The sequence below is a fragment of the Molossus molossus genome, unplaced genomic scaffold (assembly GCF_014108415.1).
Source record: "Molossus molossus isolate mMolMol1 unplaced genomic scaffold, mMolMol1.p scaffold_m16_p_6, whole genome shotgun sequence".
NCBI lineage: Eukaryota > Metazoa > Chordata > Mammalia > Chiroptera > Molossidae > Molossus > Molossus molossus.
In genome coordinates this window covers 55,809,039-55,825,809 of record NW_023425399.1, presented here as the reverse complement: position 1 = coordinate 55,825,809, position 16,771 = coordinate 55,809,039, and the positions used below count along the sequence as shown (strand labels likewise).

The window sequence follows — 16,771 nt, the reverse complement described above, 5'->3', positions numbered from 1 at the left end:
GGACCTAAAGCGCTTCATGACCCTGGATATAGGGTGCTTTCTTTCCTTGGGCCTTGGTTTACCCTTCCGTGAACGACGATTGTGCTCCTAGCCCAGGCGCACCGAGGCCGGGTCATGTCCCTGCCTCCTGGAGAGGCGGGCTTCGCACAAACCGGACGCGGGGACCACCAGTGGAAATCCTGCCGCTGCCCCGGCGCGGAGCCATCGAAGGCCGGCAGCTACAGCGCTCTTAAAAGGCACGCAGTGGGCCCAGGGGGCTCGCGGCGCGGGGCAGAGCGCCCTCTGGAGGCCGCTGCAGGCCCCGGCCAGTCCTTGCCAGGCCCTCCCCGGATTCGGGCGGCGCATGCGTATAGCGCGGCGCTCCGCGGGCGGCGAGATCGAGGCTGGTCCGCAGCCGTTCGGCGTTCGTCTCCCCATTCATGCTGGGCAGCAGCGACGCGGCAACGCTACAGAGCTTGTGTGCGGCGGCGGCGGCGGCGGCCTCGAGCAGGGCGGTCTACGCGGCTGGGGCGGCCCCGCGGCTGGGCAGGCGGCGGCGGCGTGGGCGACGGGGCGCGGCGATGGCCCGCGGCGGGGCGTGCCCCGGGGCAGCCTGTGAGTAGGGGCGCAACTTTCCCCTTGGCGGGGAGCGGGGAGCGGGGACGACGGGCGTCCCAGGCGAGGGCGCCCCGGGTGGGAGACGCCCACGGGCCCGCAGCGGCGGCCTCCACCGGGAAGCGGACGTGCGACCGGGCGGGCAGGGGGTGTGCATGGGGGACTGCGGCGCGCGTGTCCGCGTGTCCCTGCGGCTCGTCCCCCGCCTGTGCCGGGCGCGGCTGCGGCGCCGAGCTCGTGGTGTCTCCGCTCAGCCGTAGTCGGATCCGGCCCAAGGCCCCGCGCCATTGGTCTCCCCACCGGCCGGGCCTGGCCTGCGGAGCTGCGCGGGGCGGCGAGGCTAGGGCCAGCGCTGCCCTCTCCTCAAAGGCAGGAAAGAAAGTTTGCGGCGTCTCCACGGGGAGGACCCTTGTGGGTGCCCAGGCCGCGCCCGGGTCGGACCTAAGGCCGCCGACTGGGCCAGACAAGGTGGGCTTGGGGGAGCTGGAGGAGGGCGTGCGAGTCTGCGTCTCCGTGAGTCCCTTAGGGCCCCGGGGTGAAAGCTGGAACCGCTTCCCCGGGACTCACGCTCGCCCCTTATTCCTCTGGCCTCGGGCGCTGGGAGATGGGTGCTGTGTCCGCCCCAGGCCCTCTGGGCCGCGCACCCGGGCTGGGAGAGGGCGGTCGCCCCGCTCGCTCGGGCCTTCTCGACCTCAGACTCCCCCTCGCAGGGCCTCTCCAGGGTCAGCCTGCTTCCCTCGCAGGCTTCCGATTGCTTCCTGAAAGGACCAGGCCTGTTGTGCACCACAGCTGGGGACAGGGTGGCTGATTGCAGGGTGCCTCTGGGAAGGGTGAGTGGGGCTCCAGGGAGTCCCCTGCGTGCTGTGAGATCCAAATTGCAGTCCAGGAAAGGGAGGTGAGAGGAGCTCCAGTGACTGCTTAGAGCCTGGAGCTGCCATTGCTCTTCTGTGGGGTGCTGGGGCCACGCCCCTTGAAAGAAAGGGGGGTGTGTGTGTTGAGAGTGATGTAGACGATGCCTTTGCCCCCTGAACCCGAGCTTCCGCACCTTCTTCTTCTATGCCAGGGCCGGTTCTCTGGGTCTGTGCAGGGAGTGGGGGTTGGGGAAGGGCTCAGTCTTTGCTCTCTGGTCCCTGTGGAGCACCTCCAAATACCCTTGGCTCCCTGCTAGTTTGGGATCTGCAGAAGAGACCAGGTGTTGCACCAGGCTGCTAAGACTCTGCCCAACCCTTGAGTGCTCACCCAGCCCCAATGCCAGAGGTAGACCATTCTGCTTCAGGGCTAGGCTGCAAGTCAGCCTGGGAGGGTGGCACAGAGGCCTAGCAAGGGCGTTTCAGGCACTGAACAGCATGGACAGAGATCTCACAAGCCCCTTTGTGGTTGAGGTGTGTTCTTGGGAGTAGGGGACAAGTGAAGTGCCATGGACAAAGCAGACAGCCTTTTTCTGGCCTCCTGTGGCCCCGAGGTCATTGCCTTTGTGCTCTGATCCCCAAAGAAGCCCCCCAGCCCCAGGTCTAAAGCAGCTGGCTAGGAGAAGAGCCCACCACTTCCAGGGAAGGCCAAGGGGTGGGCACTTTTTCTGAGAAGCCGGACTCCGGTGCCCCCAGATCTTGGTCCCTTAGGGCTGGTGGGAGAGCAGGTCATCTTGGGACCGCCTCTGTTGGGAGAGTTGAGGTGACAGGCAGCTCTTTGTCCTGGTTAATAATGGTATACCACTGGGCAGCATGGTAGTATCTTCTCAGTCCACCCGTGCTCCAAACTGTCCAAGCCCTAGAAGAATCCAAATCCAGGGATGTGGTGCTTGAGTTCATCCTCTATGAAGAAGATTCTGAGTGAATGAAGGTCTTTGTTTCTCAGGATGAGGAAGAGTGATGGAGGGGGCCACTGGGAGAGGGACAGGGGACATTGCTCTCTCCATACTCTGTTGTATAGCTGAGCCTATCCTATCCAGGAGTGGAGCCTGCTGTGCCAGGCCTATCTGCTTCTGTCCTGGTCTCTCTTCTCTCCCTTGCTCACCCCCAGTTAGCACACCCAACACCAGTTCAGCTTCTTCCTCCCCAGTCTGGCTCTGTTTGGACTCCAACACAGCCCGCTTCCCATGCCAGGAAGCTGCAGCCATTCTCACTGCTCTCTCCAGGAGGTTCCACTCCAGCATTTGCTCTTGTTGTCTGCCACCCAAGCCGCCCCCTCCCTGCCCTCTCCCCAGCAAGCTCCCTCTGTGCCTAGTTTTTCTAGAACTGGGCTCCTTGGGGAGCTTCCCCAGACCACAGTGACTGGTTCTGCTTCCTCCTAGCTTGAGAGCACAGCTTGTTTGGTGCACTCTTCCCCTAGCCTAGCATGGCCCTCCCCAGCACCCAGGCAGCTTTGGAATGAATGCATTTTTTCCTGGGCAGACCAGAGGTATGTGGGAGTCCCAGCAAGTCTGCTGGATGTCCAGGTCTCTTGGAGCAAAGGAATCCATCCCTGTCCTGCCTGGACTAGCTGACTGACTTTCGGTCTACCTGAGCCCTGGGTACCCTATTTCTAAGACAGCAGGGACCCAGCTCTGGGTTCCAGAGGCCCCTTTTCCTGGCTGGCAGCCCCATCCCTTTGGCCTATCCTTCAGTTCCCTTCCCGGCAGTCTCTATTGCAGGAGGAGAGGGGGAGTGGGCTCAGGGTTTGGATGGTGGCTTCCTCAGTTGGGTCCCTCCTGTTTAATATAAAAAGTAGGGCCCATAATTGCATTAAGATGTGTGTAATTATCCCGGAGGAGGGGAGAGCCCAGCCCCTGGTAATTGCAGGTCTGCTTTGAACTGATAAAGGGTGAGTGATCCATGTTTTCTTTGGAGTTCACATGCACTCAGCTTTCAGCCTAGGCCTTGCTACCACTGGGAAGAGCCTTTTCTCAGGTCTGCCTTGGGCTCCTGAGCTGGGGGTAGGCTGTGTGGGGTTGGGCACTCCTCTCCTGGCTGCCAACAGAGGTCCCAGGTGGTTGTAGTTCTTGGGGCTATGTCTGGGCAGAGATCCTCAAGGAAAAGCAGCTAACAGCAAGGCAGCACAACCTGGTTTTCTTGCTGGTGGGATCCTGACTAACACCGCTTGCTTCCTGATCATTGGTTTCCCTACCTGAGCAGTGGGTGTGGGCATTCACTGGGCAGAAGTGTGTGGAGAGTGAGGACAAGATAAGGGATCAGGTCCTGCTCTGTCCAGGACTCATTAATTCATTCTCAAGTATGGGCTCTTGGGATCAGCTTTGGGGATACCTCTGGCAAACCACAGAGAGCTAGGGCTTGTTCTCAGAGAACTGTTATTTTAGTGGGGAGAGTGTCTGGGAACAATAAGTAACAAAACCATTTGCAAGTCTTGGGCAGCAAATTTAAACTGAGTGACTGACTGTGAGGGAGCAGCTGCTACCTATAGCCAGCAAATCAGGGGAGACAGCTGAGACTGAGCAGGGGCATGGGGGTAGGAGAGGGAAGAGCACTCAAGGGGAGAGTATAGCAAATCCAAGGGCCCAGGGGAAGGCAGACATGGAGGCCTCCGGACCCCTGGGCCTTGTCTGGCAGCTAGCTGCCCTGTGCCCAGGTCCCGACCTGAACTTGGCAGAGGGTCCTTTGGGCCTCAGCTTCCCTATCTATAAAATGGGGCTGCCAGGCTATATTAGGGGCATTGTCTAGGAGCAAGGATGTGTGCAGCTTGCCTACAGTTGGTGCTCAGCATCTCTGGTCAGTCTCCAGCCAAGAGTTGGGTGAGAGGTCCCAGCACATCTGGCAGAGCCAGGGCAGGGCCCCTGCTGGCGTGGAAAGGGTACTCCTGCTGATGGCACCTTGCAGGAGTGCCCTGATCTTCTCCCCATTTTACCCACGAGAAGGGAGCTGTTGTCATCCCTATTTTACAAATGGGAAAACAGGGCTACATGGTTATAGAGTCTGGATTTAACCCAGTGCCTGACTGCCAACTTCTGGACTCGGGGAAGATGAGACTTTTCCGTAAGAAGGGGGTCCATGGCAGGATTTGGGGAGGGGGTGCTGGAAACCTTATGTGTCATTCAGAAAAGTGGCGCAGGGTCCTGTTTGAAGACTGGGTTGTGAGCAGAGAGGGCCAAGTGCTGTGGTCATCCAGGTGGGAGAGGGGTGGGCAGATTAGGGGAGACTTAGGGGGTGAGTGTGACCTGGGGATTAAAGATGAGGGTCATGGGGCTGCCTGGGGCCTGGTATGAAGGTGGATGGTGCTGGGAGTGTGTTGAGGGTGGGGGTGGAGGGGCTGGAGGTTGGGGAGGGCCATTGCTGAGGGGTAGGGTTCAGGGAGTCCCTGTTCTGCTTTCTCTTTCCTTGGAGTTGGGTTGAGGGTTTTGAAGGGGAACTTGGAGGCAGTTAACCAGGGAAGTTGTCTGGGGATGGTAGGTGGTGGGTGCATACAGCTTGGCTTTTGGATCAGTCTGCAGAGTATGGAGGCTGGCCCCAGGGCCAAGGTGACCCAAATTGATTTCTGCTTGCACTGAGCATTACTGCCCATATGTCCTTGTCTGCTGTGGGGGTAGTACCTGCAAGTAGGATTGTCCAGGGACTACAAGTAAGCACCTGTCCCCAGAGCCTTGAGCAGAGGCTTTCACCCGCCCTGGGAGCCTTGGACCTCCCCTAGGACATGGGGAGGCTCTGAGTCAGGAGGTGATGGCTCCCAAGCCCTTCTCACCTGCCTCCTTGTTCCTCGGTCCATTACTCTCTTCCACCTAGCCGGCAGTGGCAGGCCTAGACATTCATGGTGCATGTCTGGTGGGCAGACAGGTGTCCTGTGCTACATGCTGGGATCACAGGCTTGATCTTGGTGATTCCTGGCCCACTCCTTGCTGTTTGCAGGGCTTTAGGCTGCGGAGGTATCCTCTCTGTACCTCTGGCTTCTCCAGGGTTAGATCATGCCCTTGGATGTGGAGCATGGGATGCCCCAGCCTAGATAGGCACACCAGAGAGCTCAGCAGATGGCATTTGGCATGTCTGCCCTCTCGGGAGTAAGGCCTTGCCCACACTCACACCTTTTGTTGTTCTCCCCACAGGGCTGAGGCTCCTGGCCCCGTGATGCACATCCCTGCAGGACCTGTGTGCCGAGGCCTGAAGCCCAGGCCTGCCATGTCACTGCTACGTCTGAGCCCGTGGGTGCTCCTGAAGCTGCTGCTGCTGCTGGGGGTTATTTGGGCAGTGGCAGGTGCCACTAGAGCGGTTAGGGGTCCTCAGCCTGTCTTCCGCACCTTCTCGGCCATTGATTGGGGCCTCACCCACCTGGTGGTCCACGAGCAGACAGGCGAGGTGTACGTGGGTGCGGTGAACCGCATCTACAAGCTGTCAGGGAACCTGACACTGCTGCGAGCTCACGTGACTGGCCCTGTGGAGGACAACGAGAAGTGCTACCCGCCGCCCAGTGTGCAGTCATGCCCCCACGGCCTGGGCAGCACCAATAATGTCAACAAGCTGCTGCTTTTGGACTATGCTGCTAATCGCCTGCTAGCCTGTGGCAGCGCCTCCCAGGGCATCTGCCAGTTCCTGCGGCTGGATGATCTCTTCAAGCTGGGCGAACCGCACCACCGCAAGGAGCACTACCTTTCGAGCGTGCATGAGGCAGGCAGCATGGCAGGTGTGCTCATTGCCAGGCCACCGGGCCAGGCCCAGGCCAAGCTCTTTGTGGGCACACCCATCGATGGCAAGTCTGAGTACTTCCCCACACTGTCTAGCCGCCGGCTAATGGCCAACGAGGAGGATGCAGACATGTTCAGCTTTGTGTACCAGGACGAATTTGTATCGTCACAGCTCAAGATTCCTTCAGACACACTGTCCAAGTTCCCGGCCTTTGACATCTACTACGTGTACAGCTTTCGCAGTGAGCAGTTTGTGTACTACCTCACTCTGCAGCTGGACACACAGCTGACCTCACCAGATGCCGCCGGCGAGCACTTCTTTACCTCCAAGATTGTGCGGCTGTGTGTGGATGACCCCAAATTCTACTCATATGTTGAGTTCCCCATTGGCTGCGAGCAGGCGGGGGTGGAGTACCGCCTGGTGCAGGATGCGTACCTGAGCCGGCCTGGCAGTGCCCTGGCCCGCCAACTGGGCCTGGCTGACAATGAGGATGTGCTGTTCACCGTGTTTGCTCAGGGCCAGAAGAACCGTGTGAAGCCACCTAAGGAATCAGTACTATGCCTGTTCACGCTTAGAGCCATCAAGGAGAAGATCAAGGAACGCATCCAGTCCTGCTACCGTGGTGAGGGCAAGCTCTCACTGCCCTGGCTGCTCAACAAGGAACTGGGCTGCATCAACTCGGTGAGTGGGCACCTTGCCCTGCCAGCCTCACAAATGGGCAGCTTTGGCTCAGTGTGACTTCATTCACCTCTGAAAGAACAACATTGTTGACCACATGCCCATGTTCTAGGTGCCTCTGCTTGCCCATTGTCTCCTAGAGGGTAGGAGTTGATCCCTTGGTGTGGGCCTCAGAGCCTGCTTGTAGATCTGTGCTATTCTCTTCTTTAGGAGATGGGGGTGAGGGGAACAGGACCGTATTCTTCAGTCCACAAGTCCCTGTGTATGTTGGACAGAGTACGGTACACGTTCCTGGCACTGTTCTGGGTGCTTGCTGGTCCCACATAGTCTCCCTTTTACGGGTGAGGTCTCTGAGGCTCAGAGAGATGAGGTGACTTGCCTGGGGTCACACAGCCAGTAAGAGGCAGAGCTGGAGTCAGACCAGGGTCAGGTGGGCACCAGACACTGTCTCCCCCTACAGTCCCCTGTCAAGAGCTCTGCTCATCCTTGTCTTAGGTGCCTGGCCATGTGTCTGCCCTCTTGGCCTCTCTGCTTTCACTTGGCAGTGGGATCTGATGACACCAGTCCTGATATTGGAGCTGCCTGAGCACATGGGTACTGGGGGGAGCTCAGTAGCTTGCAGCCATAGCTCCTGTCTCTAGGCCTGATAGGGCCAACTGGTTTTTGGAAAGCGTCTCATATCACCAGGTGATAGCAATCACTATTTTCCAGAGGAAGACACCAGGCTTAAAGGGGAACTTGTTCAGGGTCACAAGTTGAAAGAGCTGGGAATTCACCCAGGTTGGGGACTTCCCGAGCCAGGCTCAGCCCCACTGCTCCTGCTGCCTGGGACTTGCCACCACCCTGGCCTCAGGTTTCCCATGTCTGTACTGGGAGTGACACTGGTTTGTGGGACAGGTGGGACAGTGAGGGTCCCCTTCTCACGTCCAGTGCAGTGGGGGTGCCTCATGACAGGGCCACCCTCCACATCCTAGGTGCACTAGGCAGATGCATCATTCATCCTTCTCTTGGCTTTTCAAGGAAGGTGTTTTATCTCCATTATACAGATGGAGAAACTGAGGCTTGGAGGGGCACCGCATGCTGAGGTCATACTGTGTGATTTGTATTCCTTATGCCCATGGCCAGGTCTGTCCCCTCTCCTGAGGATTGTCTCCACCTCTTCCTCACATTCCCTCCACTTCCTCTTCCTTACAGCCCCCCGTGGTCAGGTCCTTATTCTGGGACTGCTCCATGACCCCAGCCCAGCCCTGACCTCGCCTCTCTGCCTATCTGTCCACTTCTGGCTCCCAGCCCTGGTGGCCCTACCTCATTGGTGACTCTTCTCCCTGCAGACCTCAGTCCCTGAGCTTGCTACTAAGGAGACCAGCTGTCCCCTTTCATCACTTAGAACCTGCCTCTTTTACCTTGCCCCCTCTCCCTCTTGCTGCCCCCACATTCCCTGTCTGCTGGCCTTCTCTGTAACTTTATACTCAGTCACCTCCTCAGCTGGGCTCCTCCCTTTGCCTTTTAGGTGTGACCCTTGTCTCCCATCTTGAACAAACTCTTCAAGACAGAATGTGGTCCACAGCTACTACCGCCTTCCCCAGGACTGTCACATGCCTCTGTTTGGCTATCACTCATGCAGTGGGCCTGGCCCTCTGGTTGGCTACTCCCAGGCCTGTTCCCAGACTGCCTCCTTCTTCACTCCTCCTGATCCAGAATTGGGTGTGGGGCCTGTGTGTAGTGTGCATGTGAGAAATGGGTCTAGCCCTAGCCTGTCTGGGCCTTGGGCTACCTTGAGGAGCCTTGGTTTCTCCATCTGTCGAATTGGTTCAGGAGTCTTTGATCCCTCAGATCTGTGTGGGCAATGCCCTGGGCCACTTCCCTTCTGTGTGGCCATATGGTAGCCTATGAGGACCCTCCATGAACCCCTTTGTTTAGTAGAGCTGGCTGGTCCTGGCTGCGAGGCCCCACCCTCAGGGAGAAGATGTTTGGGGCAAGCTGGGAAGCCTAGGGTCTCATCTCTCCCCTCCCACAGCCCCTACAGATCGATGATGACTTCTGCGGGCAGGACTTCAACCAGCCGCTGGGGGGCACGGTTACTATTGAGGGCATGCCCCTGTTTGTGGACAAGGAGGATGGCCTGACTGCCGTGGCTGCCTATGACTACCGAGGCCACACCGTGGTGTTCACTGGCACACGAAGTGGCCACATCCGAAAGGTCAGGCCTGGGGTAGGGTTTGGGTGGGGTGATGGGGTGGTTGGAGCTGGGGGTAGGAGACAGCATTGCTCTGTGACCTGGAGACCAGATCCAGTGTATGAAGAAGTCGGGGCACCGTATCTGTGCTAGGATCAATGACCATGAGGACTCAGGCAAGGGCTAAGGGTGGGCCAGGGTGCCTCAGTGGGCCTGCCTCCCCTTGCTCCTCCTGTGTTCCAGTGTTGCATCTGACACTGTAGGGGCCCTAGCTGGGCGGGTCAGGGTTTGTGAGAGGCCTGGCAATCCTGCCATCCTCCTGGGGCCCAGAGATGCCCTACTCTGAGGATGCACAGTGACTTGGGAAATCTGTGTGTGTGGGTGGTGGGGGCATGCCTGCCTGAAACCTCTCCCCTCCTGGGGATCCATTGTTTGCTAAGGTAGCACTCTGCTGTGTGGAAGGCCCCCTTTTCTTTGAGGAGGCAGCAATGCCAAGGGCTGACGTGAGTGGAGTATGGTGACTGACTGCAGAGTGATAGGGACCAGCTTCAGGACCATTCCCTGGACTTCTCAGGATGAGAACTGGGGGTAATGTGGTGCAGAGCTGTCTGATGTTTCCAGGTTTCCTTCTTATCAGCAAGTGTTGAGCTGGACAGAGCTGTTATAGAACTGGGCTGGGAGGGCTTCCTAGAAGGGCAGATGGAGTGAGCCACCTTGTGTCAGGCTGACTTGGTGGGTGGGTGGGTAAAGGAGGACCAGACAAGGGTAGGACTGGCCTATGTGGAGGAAGTTCCCAGGGCAACTGTAGGGTGGGATACCTGGGAGCCCCAGGTCAGTGCAGGGGTGGAGCTTGGCAGATGAAATAACAGGTGTCCTGAGGCCTAGTGCTGACAGCTCCCTGCTGTGCACCCATGGGTGGGGCGAGACTTGCCTGTGCTTTCAGCTCCCATGCACAGTATGCAGGAGAGGGATCCCCCTGTCTGCATGGTGGGAATCCTGTTCCACCACTTTCAGACTCTGTAACCTCAAGAAGGGACACCCTTCCCCTCATCTTGTGCTAGGGTGGCCCTGGGGCCCAGTTAAAGACCACCCTGGGGTGCTGTCGGTTTCTGCTCACTGTGACTGTGAAGTTGAGTGCTTGCCCAACTCCAGCTGGCAGGGATGGAGAGCAGGCCAGTGTAGACCCTGCCACCTTCCGTGCAAGCTCCTGTGCACTCAGAACCAGTTCTCTGGTGTGACCCATTCTCACACCCCCAGCTCTGGTGTTGAGGGTACTGCCTGTGGCCTGAGTGTACTGACCTTTCCCTTTCCGAGATGAAGCCCCTACTCAGCATTCACTCCTTCTTTCTGTCCCAGGGAGGACACAGAGGGCTGGGGAAGAGGGGTTGGCATTGGATCTTCTATGTGGTGTGTTGTGCAGGGTGTGCCTGGTAAGGCCAGAGAACCTCCCCGTGAGGTGAGTGCCTGGAAGTGGTAGGGGAGTCTGTTGGAGACATTCCACAGGGTGTCCCAGAGCTTGTTACCCAGCAGGAGGTCGGGCTCCCTGGGGCTGGGAATGCCTCTTCCAACCTTTTGATGGCTGGCAGGCAGCTGGCTGGGGTGCTGTCTGTGTCCACAGACCACCCTGCATGTCTGGGAGAACAGGTTAGTCCAACCCTACTCCCTCCTCCCCAACACACATACTCCTCACTCCCCTGCCTCAGGGCCTCTTCTGGGTGGGGTCTGGGTGAGAGCTTTTGAGTCCAGTTAGTCCTGCTCTCCTGCCTCCCTGACCACTCCTACAGGAGAAACTGAGACCCAGCATGTGGATTGTGGAGTTGGACTTGGGCCCATTAATGAGAAGATGCTTAATTGAGCATGGGGAAACCACAGCCAGAAGTCCCCTGCCTCCTCTCCTCGTCTCCCACTGCACCATAACTGTTTTACAGAACCCTATCCTGGGTACTGGCTCCTTCCACCCCTGGACTCATCAGCTGGGCACCACGCACTACACATGAGTGGACAGCGCTCTTTCTGGGTGGTGGGTCAGCCATGCCCAGGTGCTGCTGGCCTGGTGGTGGTAGTCTGCGAGTTTGGGGATTCTGTTGCATTGGTGTTGAGGCTTCTCCATGGAGTTGTGTCCCTGCCTCACCCCTAGACCTGCCACACGCAACCCTTTCATCCAAATGTACGTGCCTGAATAAAGGACATCTCAGCAAGCCGTCACATTGTTGTTCACACCTCAGTCTCATGCAGTGGCTCTCATCCTCACCAGCTGTGTGATCTGCTGGCCAGTCCAGCTTCTCTGAGCCTTGGTTTCCCCAAGAGCAGGATGAGGGAGAGGATGTGCAGGCAGGCCCAGAGCCCAATGCACTCCTGCTCCCTCTTAGGACATGTAGTGAGTGCTCATGTGGTGGTGTCTCATGGAGTCCTCAGCAACGCTGTCATTCACTTGATAGATGGGGAAACTGAGGAATATAATTGGAAGTGGCTGGTGTCCAGCGTTACTAGCGCCAGGGTCCTCGCTTATGACTATAGCCTCTCTCCCTTTTGTATGGGTCCCTAGCAGACAGGAAATGGGAGCCCTTACTTCAGTGACCTTCTCTCTCTCTCTCTCTCTGAATAAGCCTAAGGTGTGGCCCCTTACCCAGAAGCCCCCCATGGCCTGCTCCTGTCTTGAGCTGCTAGCCTGCTGGGCTTTTTCCACAGCCCAAGACATCATCATGGGACCAGACTGGGCTCCAGCTCCTGTGCCTTCCTCTTTCTCTGCCTTCCACTCCTAGAAATTGTGTGGCCTTGGGGCTCAAATCAACCCCAGGGCACTTCTACAGGTGGGGGTTGGAGTAGGGTGGGGCTAGGGGGAAAGGGTGCTCTTTTTGTCTGACTCCCCTCTTACCTAGGGGCCCTGCCTGCCACCTGCACTCCCCACATAGGCAGCCCGTCCTCCTGGGCTGACATACCCCAGAGCCCCAGCCCTGCATGTAGCCCCCCCCCCCCCACCTCTCCTGTGGCCTTGGGGACCTCCTGGGCCCTTTAGGAATTCCCAGGGCAACCATTGGTTTGAGTCCTTTGGAGTCAACTCAGGTGGGTGAGGAGAGAACAGGCCCTAGACTCCTGCCAGTGGATGCCCTCCCTATCTGTTCCCCAGCCCGCCTTTTCTGACTCCCTTTCTACAAAGCAAAGGTGGAAACAGGTCCTCTCCCTGCTGCAGGGCCCAGGGGCTTGGCAGAGGAATTCAGTTTTGCCCTTAGTTCAATGCTGCACACTCTGGTAGCTATGGGCCCTGTCTGTGCAAATCTGTATTTTGCGTGAGATCTCTTGATTGTTAAGCTTTGGCAACTAATGAACATTTGTAAAAGTTGTCATGAATCAACCCAAGGGTACTATGAACCACCAGTATGTGGCCTGGGGATATGGGCCATGACATTGTGGGCCCCCAGGGTATTGGAGAGCCTTGGGGATCGGCCCAAGGGACAGCTGTCCAAGTGGGTGCTTGGGCTGCTCCTGTCCAGAAGTGAAGCCCCCTCTTCTCGGGTCCTGAGTTTCCTTCCCTCTACACTGGATGGGCCCTGCCTCCCCAGAGCTGTTGGGTGGCCCATGGACAGGTTGATGTTGTTTTCTCCATAGTGATTCATGTGTGGAGGAGAGACAGAGCTGTGGTTGCATCACTTGTGCCCCAGAGCCTGGGCCAAGCTGGCTGGGCTGCCATTCTTATGCTTGAAGCCTCACAACTGGAGGTTCCTGTTCTCACCTTGTCCTTGGACATCACTGCTTTGTCTGTGGTTGCTGCTCTTGATTTAGACTGCCAGGGACAGGGACACCTGTTACCCTCCAAAGGCCTTCACATCTCTAGAAGCTTCCCTCTAAATGCATCTTTCCACTCCCCTGGCACCACCTTTCCCCTGACAGGATTCTGAAATTCAGAGACCATGCAAGTCAAGTGGCACATTTAAGATCTATGTGGAGTGATTGGCAGCAAGTTCCTGCAGCTGGGGTGGCCATTGTGGGCCTCTTCTCAGGATCTCTGTGCCAGGTTCTTCCTGCCCTGGGCTGAAAGCCTATTTGATGTGTTGATCAGGGACCTGTTTCCCAAAGCCCAGGTCTGTACAGGAGGCAGGTTGTGGAGTCTTGTGAGACTGGGGGCAAGGGTGGGCAGGGATGCTGGCCCCAAGAGAGATGCTGAGCAGGACTGGGCCCCAAGACCTCAAACCTCTCAGCTCTCTGTGCCACCTTCCCCTGACCTGCTGCCTGTGGCCCTGTGGATCTGCATCTTGTGTATCTGGGGGCAGGGGGGTGGTGGATGGTGATCTCCAGGAACTTGCCCTCCAAAGACTATAGGAGCTCAGAGGAACAGACTGCACTGTTGGCTTCTGTGGGTCGGCAGGCATTCTCATGCTGAAACATGAGTACGTGGCTGTTTGTAGTGTGTGGCTACTCTGTGACTGACGTCCCCTCTGAAGGGTGATGTACCCGCAGGACAGCACACAGCTGTGGATGGACAGCCCTGGAAGCGTCACACAAGAGCATACTGTATACCTTGTCTCCTTGAAGCCCCCAGTCACTCCCCTTCTTCAAGGGTTACTACACTGGTTGACCTCCATTCTCCCTAGGGCTGTGTTGCTGGTTTGGGGACTTTTGTCACTTGAGCCACACAGCACAACTTTTTTTGTCTTCCTTTGCCTAGGCTATTTGTGAGACTTGCCCTGCTGTGTGGGTAGCCAGGGCTGGTTCTGTGTTGTGGTGGCTTTTACTCCACACATATGTGCATGGTGTTATTCTACTTGGAGGCACTGTGCGTTCCACATGGCTTTGTGACAGCAGTACTGCTTACGAGTTCGTGCGCAGCTTCTGTGTGCGACTTCAGTGAGTACAGAGCCGCATTTTTGTTGGGTTTCTACCTGGGAGTGGTGCTGCCAGATCTGCTATGGTTTTCTTGTCATGAATCTCCAGGTGTTTTCCAAGACTAGGTGGGGATGTGTGAGAGTGCCTGGCAGGGTGTTTGGTCAACTTACAGTCATGCTCATGGCAGGTTACTGGTCCTGGTGGTGGTCATTCCCCTAGGAATTGTTGGCAGGGAGTGGAACAGTCCTGGATGCCTGCTGCCCTGTCTTAGCTGTTGTGCCTGTGGGTCCCATGAGTGTACTGCCCCTTCCCACCAAGGACAGTAGTTGCTTGAACCTTTGGGTGGAATCGCATTGTGCACTGTGGACACCTGTGTGTCCTGTGGATGTGTGTGTGACCTTCTCTGCATGGTTCTCGTGGGTGCAGCTGGCCATGGTATGCTGAACCAGAAGGGCACAGGGACCTCTCATTCACCCTGCAGCCCCTTGTCCCAGAGTCCATGCCACATGAGCATTGCTTCTGCTTCCCACTAGCTGGTGGCCAGCAAAGTCTCCCACAGATGTGCAGGGGGGCCCTGCATCAGGCCCAACACTCCAAGCCCTCCTTCTTGTGGGGTCTGGCTAATTAGGCCTCAGCCCTGGCAGGGGCATCTGGGTACCTCTGATAACTATTACCCTTCTAGGTGCTGGCTAGCAGTGGCCTCCCTATGCTAAGTTCTTAGCATGTCCAGGCTCAGGGCCAGCCTGGTGGGGACATCTTCATGAGGGCCCAAGGTTACTGACTACAATGTACAGTTGCCTTCCCCCCACCATGGCAGACAGGGCCTTGCCCTCCAGGACCTTTCCTGTTGGGGGTCAGGGTATGGGAGCTTTGGCAGTACAGTGAGATGAATACAGAGGCTGGAACAGTCCAGGGAATTTGGAGTCTGCTTAGAAGGGTGTTTGGAGAGAAGGAGCAGCATGACTAAAACTCAGGGGTGTCCTAGTGCATGCTGGGAACTGAGGGGGGCCTGAAGAAAAAGAGGTGTCAGGTGGTTCCTCAGATAACCCTTATTTTGCATGTGGTGGGCAATTCACCAGTGTCCCTGCAGTGGTCAGCGTTGTGGGGGCAGAGAGGTGTCTCACAGGATTCTGGGAGAGGTTTTGGACAGCTGGCCTGGGTCAAGGCAGGTAGCCAGAGGATTGTGGTGACTTTGAGAAGTGGAAGGGGCTTACATCTACTTGTTTGGCTTAGGGACCCAGTGGGTGGGGGTAGTGTGGGTGATGTGGGTCTGTGAGGATCCGGCTCTCTGGGGCTCTGGAGTCATAAATGGGAGAGTGGACAGCAAATGGCTTTTGGGGTTGAGATTACATCAGGCTAGTCACTACACTCTGCCATAGCATCCTTAGTTGCACCAAGTGCTAAATTTTAGGCTGCAGGTAGGTACACTGGCCACATCCCAGCTGAGGACAGCCTCAGACAATGACATGTGATGGAAGGCCATGTAACCTACACTGCCTTGTGGCCGAGCTTTGCAGCTCCTCCCTATGGCAGGATTGAGCCTTGGAAGTCCAGTCTCCAGGCAGCTTCCTGCAGGCTTGCCTCCCCAACTTTTGGAACCTTGAGTTTTTCACATAGCCCTGCAAGAGGTGGTTGTCTATTAGCAGATGAGACTAAGGGTCGTGGAGACCACTGCTTGGGTTGATTGGTCCCTGTTCTTTTCTGTCTGTGAGTTGGAGGTGGGAAAGATGAGATTCCTGGGATTCTCCCCCAACATACCTTGCCAGGTGGGTCCGGCCCAATTACAGCCATCAGGCATCTTGCAAACCATATTTTAATTACCCAGTTTCTGCCAAGAGGAAATTGCTAGTTGCTTTTCTAGTATCAGATTCTTCCTGGCCTTTCAGAGAATGGTCCCTGGAAGGGGCCTGGAACCTTACCCCAACCTGAAGAGGAGGGAATCTTGTGGCAGTCCATGAGTGGGGAAAAAAATGGTCTGGGAGCTTATGTCTCTCAGGGCCTCAGCCATTTGGCTCTGATCAGGAAGGAGAGGATGGCAGAGGCTCCCGCCCCTTGCACAGCCCCTCCTAGTACCACCCTGCCTCCTGGAGGGCTGGGAACAGGCTAGGCAACTGTGTCTCAGGAGGAGGGGGATGCCTGGGAGGTCCCAGCCCTGTGCATGGCCAGCTCGCTGGCTGCTGACCCTGTCCTCTGCTTGTCCACCCGCCCATGGTCCTGTTCTCCTCCCACCCCCACACCCAGTCTGGAGACCAGGAATTGGCTCAGTCAGTGCACCCTCACTTCACAGAAAGGGATGTGAAGGCTGCCATCTTGGGATCGGCATAGCAGGGAACTCTTTTCCCTCATTTCAGGCTAAGCTGGGCAGTCCCTTGCCTCTGGGCAGCTAGGGCGCGTGCCGGCCTTGGCAAGCATCCTGAGCAGCCCAGAAATCCACCCCAGTGCCCCCGCCTGCCCTCAGCCTGGAGAATGGACCCTTTGTTGGTTCCAGGCTGGACAGACAGCTGACCTGGTCGGGCTGTCAGCTGCCTGCCCACAGCAGTTGGCCAGGGCCATGCAGTGATAAGTGCAAGGCCAGCCAATTGGGCCAGTCTGGGGCTGGGGCTTCTAGGGCCATGGGCCACCCACCTACCCCTAACTGTCTCCCCTTGGTCCTGGACATGGCTCCCTCTACAGGGATCTGGGGGTAAACGAGTGAACCTGCTCCCAGCTCATCTGTGGGGAAGGCAGAAGATGCCAGTGGTGGTGGTGTTAGGTGCTTGGCCCATGATAAGCACCTTGCCTGGCCCTGGCTGTAAGAGGTCTTCAGGGCCTGGCCCTCCCTGGGTGCTGATAGCCTTTTGCCTTGGCTCAGAATCCAGGGGACTCCCCAGTACAGAGGAACAGGGGAGACCAGGGGAGA

At 57.4% G+C, this 16,771-nt stretch overlaps 1 protein-coding gene across 1 annotated transcript in view; it reads left to right on the top strand.

Annotated features, from left to right (window-relative positions):
* Window positions 1-421: 421 nt before the first annotated feature.
* PLXNA1 (plexin A1) overlaps window positions 422-16,771 on the top strand; it is a 56,214-nt gene continuing 39,864 nt past the window's right edge. Inside the window, exons 1-3 of the mRNA XM_036245345.1 lie at window positions 422-594; window positions 5,621-6,878; window positions 8,893-9,075. Of these exons, the coding sequence (XP_036101238.1) occupies window positions 5,643-6,878; window positions 8,893-9,075 (1,419 nt within the window). The 5' untranslated portion in view covers window positions 422-594; window positions 5,621-5,642. The remainder of the gene's footprint in view (window positions 595-5,620; window positions 6,879-8,892; window positions 9,076-16,771) is intronic.